Source organism: Pyxicephalus adspersus, chromosome 4, assembly GCF_032062135.1.
Source record: "Pyxicephalus adspersus chromosome 4, UCB_Pads_2.0, whole genome shotgun sequence".
Lineage (NCBI taxonomy): Eukaryota > Metazoa > Chordata > Amphibia > Anura > Pyxicephalidae > Pyxicephalus > Pyxicephalus adspersus.
In genome coordinates this window covers 57346355-57354453 of record NC_092861.1, presented here as the reverse complement: position 1 = coordinate 57354453, position 8099 = coordinate 57346355, and the positions used below count along the sequence as shown (strand labels likewise).

Sequence of the window (8099 nt, the reverse complement as noted above, 5' to 3'; positions counted from 1 at the left end):
AATTACAAGCCCACAATACAAACAGGGTTTATTACATGTGTTTATGACTGTGATGTTGGTTTTTAATGCACATAAAATATTTTAGGACACTATTTGTTTCAGAATCTTTGTTTTCTTCATTTCCCTTCTCCAAAAAACTGGTGCGTCTTATGGTCCAGTGCGTCTTATGGTACGAAAAATACGGTATATATTAATGATTAAAGAACAAAAATAATTTTGTGCATTTTATATTTGCCTATCTGATTTTAACTTTAAAGCAACACACAAATTCTAAAAAAGCCTTTTTTGGCCCATCAAATTCACGTACTATGAACTTTATCCTAATAACCATTTAGGACAAGTCTTCAAATTTCTCTCTTCTTACCCAATTTTCCCCATTTTTTTTGTTCCTACCTTGAGCCTCCAAAGCCCCTGGGAAAGTGCCCTTACCATGAACAGCCATCTATATTAGCCTCTAAAGACGACCCCTATTCGGCTGGTAAGACTTTTGGTGTCCACAGGTCCTAAATGGACCAGAAGCAGTAGCCTTATCAGTTCAAGATGAAATGCTGTGTTTGGAACATAGGTTGTGCCTGTCTTCTTAGTGGTGGACAGCATCTATTCGCCATTCAGTGCATATGCACTGCCCTGGTGTTAGGTTGGTGGAGTGGTTTGGGGATTGTGCTAGTGCATTATACAAGTTACCCCTCTCCCTCCCTGCAAATCCAGGATCATGAATAATTGCTGCCCACATAGATCGAACACTGTGAATGAGGTAAAGGCTAGGTAGGACAATATACTAGGGTGTTAAAAAAGTGTGATGCAAACTGACACTGTGCTTTCTGTGCAACTCTTCCGGTCACAAACTCCAATCAAGATATAACCCACTCAGTGACAGACTAGCACTATTCTTGGAGAAGGAGTTGTTCTGGCTCAGGTCACCATGAATCCTCATTCCATTGCCTAAGAGGACCATCCAGGCGTCAGTGCTGAGCTACCCTGAAAATAGAGGTAGGTTGATGCCTGTGACAGACAGCATATTAAACGATTAGAGACCATATGTTTGGGCCTTCCAAACAGCCTGCAATATCCATATTTTTGACTTCCTGCCAAGCTGGGATGGAGCCAACTCAGAAAGAACTAATCCACAATCCAAAAAATCTCCAGACTGAGTACTCATACCATCACAGCAATCACGATAATTCCTTATTGGTTGAGGGGACCATGGTTTTCCCTGTTGATGAGTCTTCCCATTAAAAAACAGTACCACTCTTCTTCCAATTCTGAACTAAACCAAACTTTCTATAGCAAATGCTACATCTGTGCCCACAAAGACTCAACTTCATAGTATGGAAATGAAAGTCAGAGGTTACTTGGCCTTTGGTGCTCAAAGGTAGTCGAGGTATCCATACTTTTAGGTGCAACAAAGTGTATATCTCAAAGATTGGGAAACGCATTGTGCCAAATTAGTTCAGCACATATTCTGGAATTTATTCAAGCCAGCCTTGAAAAGGATCTGTGTTCAAGTTCTTTAAAAATTCATGTTTCAACTCTTCTCTTGTATATTTCAAGTAGACTTCTCATTCTCTTGTGATCTAGTTCATTAAGTCAAACATGGAGTTGAGGCATCCCTGGAAATAATCTTCAGTTGCACTGAGCCCTACCTGACTTCTACCAAACAGGGTAGTGCTAAGGTTTGTGGGTGGTTTTCTGACCTCAACATACCATATAGTCAAGAAATAGTCTTTACTTTGTATGCAGCTCAGACAGGTGTGGGTAATCCACTTGATATAGGCCAGCTTTTGAGACTGACCCTTAAAGTTTCTGTACACTTCAGATCTACTCAGAGACTGTTCGTGATTCCTCACATGCAGGAGAGGTCAACAGGCATCCACTAGAACCATAGCATCCTGGGTTGTTCAAATGTCTTAAACTTCTCAAAGTTTTCCATTGCCTGAAGGTCTGAAGGCTTACTCCACCAAGGCTGTAGCAAAATCATGGCAGTTTTCCGATACATTCTGTTGGAAGTAATTTGTAAGGTGGCAAAGGCTTCATTTTCCATTATTGAAACTTCCATACTTGTCTAACCATTGTAGAATTTGGCGGGTTGGTAAATTTCCTTATATATTGTTTAAGCTTGAGATTATTTTACCTTGTATACTGAAACCCTAACTGATTTTGTAAGTTTCCCCCATAGTATGATGAAAAACAGAAAAATGTATACAGTAATTACAGTACCTTTATTAATTTCTTTTACTGGTGCGACTTGATGGCATAACTGGCTCACACCAGTGCATTGGTAGATAGGAGAATGGTGACTTAGGTCAAGAGGGCAAACTTTATAGGTAACTATTCCTATAAGGTTAGTTAGTTGGAGGTTACCCACATTATGCTGTCATAAAAACACACCAAGAAAGGAACATTACCACAGCTTTCAGTTTTTCTGCCTGTGAAACAGGGAATTTTGTCTTAGCGTAGCACTCACATAATCTCATTTTTTCATAAAACAGAGCAGATTTGTGATGCTTTTCAGCTCTTTACAATGGAATACAATTAACAATTTTGGAAAGTGTGTGGCTTGTGTTATATTGTTTATTTGGTTTATTATTTTCACAATATTTAATAGCATACACAATTAATAATTACAAATTGTGCTCTAAGTAAAAATTTTTGTACAGTTTACTAACATTTGGTCATAATTAAAATATTGCATAACATTACAACATTTTATTTTTTTAAAACATGCTTGGTGATTTTTAATATTCTTTGTATTTTCCATGTCGTTACCTGTTATGGGGCTAATTGCATTTCTCTTCTAAGCAGGCATAAATAAGGCATAAATAATACATATAAAAGTAACAAAGTATATTTGAACAAAACTATACATAAGAAAAACTGTCCTTGGAGTAAAAAATGTTTCAAAGTGGAGTGAAGATATGAGAACATTTATGCTGGTAATACATTCAAACTGATATGCGTCCTAAAGAGTTACACTGAGGTAAGAAAAAGCATAATGTTTTTATATGAAGAGTTTCATAACCACATAAATTACTGTGACTGTAATATTTTAATAGCAGGATAAGATTTTTAACACAGTGACGTATATTTGTTGCTCCTAGTTTTTCATTTTTTAATTACTTTTCAAATGACCTAATCTATATGCCAAAGGATTTCAAACAAAGCTAAATATTTATCATTAGTGCTACCATAGCTATGCACTTATCAACTATGCATTGGTATATAAATGATTAATATTTGTAGAAACACAAAAATATGTTGTTATGCTCATATTTAGTTTTATTTTAGTGTGTAAATATTAATCTCACTGGCATTTATACAAAACAAAGGTTTGTATGAAAACCCTGCATACAAAAGGATTTGATTTCAGGAATATTTTTATTACAAAATCTTTATTCTGAGTCTATGCTAGAAATATCTGATATTCTAATAACAGATCCATCTAATCTACCCCAAAGTAATAAAAAAATGGAATAAAAAAATTTAAATTATGTATAAATGCACAGAAAAAGCATAAAGTGTGATAGTGTGTGGTGCATAAAGAACTGGTTTTTATGAATCTGTTTATAGAAAGAATCCTCCTCCTACAACAAGCATAATCTATGATCATTGGCAGCATAGATGGATTGCATTTGAAAAAAACAAATATTTAGGATCTGTACAAGTATTGTTAAACAAACTATCAAAGGAGTGTTCGTTACACAACACTGATCTAACATTTCTGGTTAGATATGGAGTGCTTTATTATTTTAGTTTTCTAATTCTATATAGCTTCAGTATCAATATATAGCAAAACTATTAAATGGAGTGCACATATAGTGTATTGAGGAGTGGCATCATTTTGTCATTTATTTGGTATCAAAAGACAAGTACACTAATGCACTAGTCCTACTGGTTTGCCTCAAAACTTCACGTGAAAAGTTATAAAAAAATCCCGCCATATTTGTACATATACCACTAAAGGTAAAAATGCTATTGAGATGCATTGACGTATTTAGGTATAGATCTGGTTATCTATCCAGTTGACATAGTTTGAAACTTTGGTATATACTCCATATACTTGTTTGCTGCCACATTCTTCTGGACCTCCCCAGGACACCAAACCCTGGGCCACCCACCTTTTTGTATCAATATCCTGAATTACAAAGGCACCTCCACTGTCTCCCAGACAAGTGTCTTTCCCACCTTCATAAAATCCAGCACAGAACATGTTTTCAGTTACACTATAATTTCCAGAACGGGACTCATAGCTTGCTTTACATTCTGCATGAAGCACCACAGGTAATTTGACATACTGCAGGACATCTGAAAGGGTTCTCATGCCAGAGCTGATCACTTCATCCACAGTAATATTTGGGTTGGAGATACCCCACCCAGCCACAAGGCCAAGAGTATTGGGCTGAGGACCTTGTAACTCATGATCAAGCTCAGGTAGACATACTGGCATTATATATTGGTTCATTGTAACTTTTTCTTTTAACCTCACAAGGGCAATATCATGGTTGTAAATCTTCGGATCAAAATCGTCATGTAAAATGATCTTGTCTATGGTTCTGCTGATGGCATCTGTTTTATTTCTTACATCGTGCAACCCCAAGTAAACTGTGACATGTTCCTTTGACACAGGTATGACAGTGTTATCACGGCGCTGAGACTTTAACACATGGGTAGCTGTCAGGACCCAGTAATCTGAAAGAAGAGCCCCACTGCCAAACCATTTGTCTTCTGGAACACGGGACATATCTTCTACCACAATGAGTGCCTGCCAAGGGAAAAATCCTGGTTCTGCATTACGACCTCCGACAATACGCTTGATCATTCCAGGGAGTTTGCGAATAGGCTTTCCACATACTGACAAGACATAAAAACAAAAGAGGAAAAAAGTAAAATTAGCAAGTGTTAAAAATCTAAAAACAATAGCAAATAGTGCATTAGGTAGATTATGCCAGGTCCAAGTAAATTAAAAAAACTAGAGATAGAATTAAAAAAACTGGAGATAGAATTATTTATATTTGATATTCCTGTTGAAAATCAGTAAAATGTTTCAAAGGAGAGCAGTAACTGAAATCTATTGACTTAATCCAAGATAGTAAATATCTAAATAGGAAAAATATATTTTTATGAACTATTTGCTAAGAAAGGGAGGAACTCCCCAAGGGTGTACTTAAACAGAGTGGCTTTGATCTTCCACTTGTTTTGAGAGAATAGCATGGAAATTCCCTTTAAGAAGGGATTTTAAGATACTAATATTAAAGTGGAAATGATAAATGTGTGTTTACATGTTATTAGATATTTCTTGATGTTGACTTGTCCTGGCATAATCTACCAACAATGATGTATCATGGGTATAATACATCATTGCACACCTAAGACCTTCAATACCTGCCAATCGATTCAGTGGTCCATCCCAAGAAAAAGCTCTGAATTCTAAGGAAAGGATTGTCAGCAAAAAGACAATAGCAACATGTGTCTACAATGACATTCTTCAAAATCCCTGTTGGAAACCAAACCCCGGGTCACACATGGATGATCTTCTTTGACTGTACTTACTATTCTCCATTGTCAACAGAAGAAATGATCCACAAAGAGAAATCGTAATAGGAAAATAATACAGCAGACACAACATGCTAAAGCTGCTTTCATATATCATGTGAGCAGTGTGTAGCAAGCTATAACCACACATTAAATGCCAGACCATACACATCTCAGCCACAAATATGTTCCAACATTCTTGGCCCCAAAATCTCTTTGAAACAGTGAGGTTTCCATGGACACTAGGAATATCTGGAAAATATGGTGTCTCATGTGTCTGGAGCAGAAATGCTTGGATATCTCTGGGGACAACATTGTGTCAGGAATTGCTAGACATTATATTACTGTACATTAATGGTTTAATAACACCAGCCACTAACATGCTGCTGAAGTAATTGAGGGAAAAACAGCTGCTGGCATCACAAGTCCATTTGTTAGGAGGAATCTAGAGGCAAAGTTTAGTCATACACTCCTAAAGTACTTGCCGGTTTTCAATAATATTATTCCTTGTGTTAACATTTTAAATAGTCATTATCAGGTTTATAGAAAACACAATATATAACAATTCAAAAACAGTGCAGATACCTCACATTCAACCAATGCTGTGTTAAAAAGAAAAATGCTTACATTTATTGGTTTAGCCAATTTCAATTTGTTATTTTGAGAACCTATTTACCAGTTTTAAATCAATCAACTTAAAAATGCAAAAATTGTATTCATGTGAAGAACCTAAATACGGTTCTTAAAATGGTGTTAAGGTGTCTAAAGCAATAAATAAAAATCATATATATAGCTGTTTTCCAGTCCTAATTTTTCTCTTAGGCTGATTTCACACTGGTGGTGAGGTTGCTGTGCGTTGCTGTAAGCCATGAAATGCTGCTTGGGGATACACTTCATGTAGCATCTCCTTGTGGCAATCCCATAGAGAATATATATGACCTGTACTAGTACCACTCACTGCCACCACCTGTCACATGTGCAGATGCTGTGTTTTTTTAAACAAGTGTGAACAAAAGTGCTCAAGCGGCTGGCAAGGTGAAGCCGTGCGAAATCGTGCATTGAAAATTTTCCCTGGTAATCTAACCAGTAGCAAATGCCAATCGTGCTAATTCTTACTCGCTTTTCTGTATCTATGGAGGAGAAGGATTGTCATGCTAGGACAGGACAACAGAACACCTCTCTTTTTTTATAACATAAAAGGAAGATGTTTTGTAATCCACAGAAATAGCTAGAAAGAACATAAATTGAGAGGAATGGAGCACAGACAAAAATCACAATTAGATATAATTTTAAAACATTTCTAGAAAGATTAACAGGTGTTTTCTTGAACTTCTTGAACCAAAATAATTTTTTTTTTTTAACATAGTTTTTAACAGACCAAACATGTGCAAATAAGAGAAGTTCATAGTTAGGGTTTACATACACATTGAACCTGTTTTCACTTGGTTTTATGGAATGCCCTTATGTCCTTTGTGTTGACTTTAGAATGGGCAGTTTACCAATTAATGTTCCATACAGGCCATTTGACATTGGATCATTTAGCTAAAATCAAATATCCACACACAAATTGTATTGAGTACCATGTACGCACAGGGTAAGATTTAAAAGCAGTTATTATTTTTACCAACAGGCTGACATCTTTATCTAGCCCGGATGTTCTAAATGTATTACATATATACATAGGTTTTCTGGACTCTCCCACTATATGCATCTTTATTTTTAAAGAATGTTATCTGGAGCTCAGTAAACAATGCATCTCATATCCATCACCATTCAACCTTAATGCAACACTTTTGTATTTGTCTAGAGTAAACCAAAATATAAAATGCACATAAAATGTATGCTAATAACAAATTATAGACTCAAAATTTCTGTAGGTATTGAATAAAGTAGTATGTTTGCATTTTACAACCTACCAGCCAAGACTAAAAATATTGCATGTTTTTAATGTATATTTTTTCTAAATAAAGTCTGTTCTTCTTTGCCAAGATTCATTTACTGTAGCCAGTAAAATGAGTATTTCATAATGACATATACAACTTGTATTCAGTAATTACCTGGCTGGCACAGAGGAAGCTTGCTTCCAATGTCTGAGTTTATCCATTCTCCATTTTCTTTACAGAAATAAACAGCTGTAATAAATAAAAAGTAAATGCATCATATTGGTGTACTTTTTTTTTTTTACAGAACATCCATTAATACTATGTATGTACTATGGATGTATAACAAATAACATGTTTTTTATTGCCAGATATGACAGAACTGCTTGCTCACATATTAAACTTGCAGATGTGGCTGCATATACCGTATGAGCAGTAGGGATGAGTCAGTGATGAGTCATGGATGAATTAATTTAGATGGTATGGGTTTAGCCATGAAATTTAACTATTGGTAATTTTTTTACAGAAGCTGATCATCTTAATTTCACACACATCAGCTAATGAGGGCTTGTTGTCAGGTTGAGGATATTTTAAAACAACTGGTCGGGGATATAAAAAAAAAAAAAATCTGAAACAGTCATAATCAATTGATATCGCACCTATCAAAACCATCAAAAGCCCCCTTCACCT

The 8099-nt window shown here is 35.6% G+C and overlaps 2 protein-coding genes across 2 annotated transcripts in view; both read right to left on the bottom strand.

Annotated features, from left to right (window-relative positions):
* The window catches only part of LOC140328560 (mannan-binding lectin serine protease 1-like), a 24301-nt gene extending 16640 nt beyond the window's left edge, over positions 1–7661 (bottom strand). The window contains exon 1 of the mRNA XM_072408265.1: positions 7587–7661. The gene's annotated coding sequence lies outside the window, so the exon portion shown is untranslated. The remainder of the gene's footprint in view (positions 1–7586) is intronic.
* LOC140328559 (mannan-binding lectin serine protease 2-like) lies at positions 2201–7570 on the bottom strand. Its single transcript, XM_072408264.1, has 2 exons — positions 5380–7570; positions 2201–4848 (listed from the first exon to the last, which is right to left on the bottom strand). The coding sequence occupies exon 2, from the start codon at positions 4814–4816 to the stop codon at positions 3992–3994; it is 825 nt and encodes a 274-aa protein (XP_072264365.1). The 5' UTR covers positions 4817–4848; positions 5380–7570; the 3' UTR covers positions 2201–3991.
* Positions 7662–8099: the final 438 nt, after the last annotated feature.

Excerpts from the sequence above, each read along its gene's own strand:
- LOC140328559 (XM_072408264.1), bottom strand. The coding sequence starts at position 4,816 with ATGATCAAGCGTATTGTCGGAGGTCGTAATGCAGAACCAGGATTTTTC.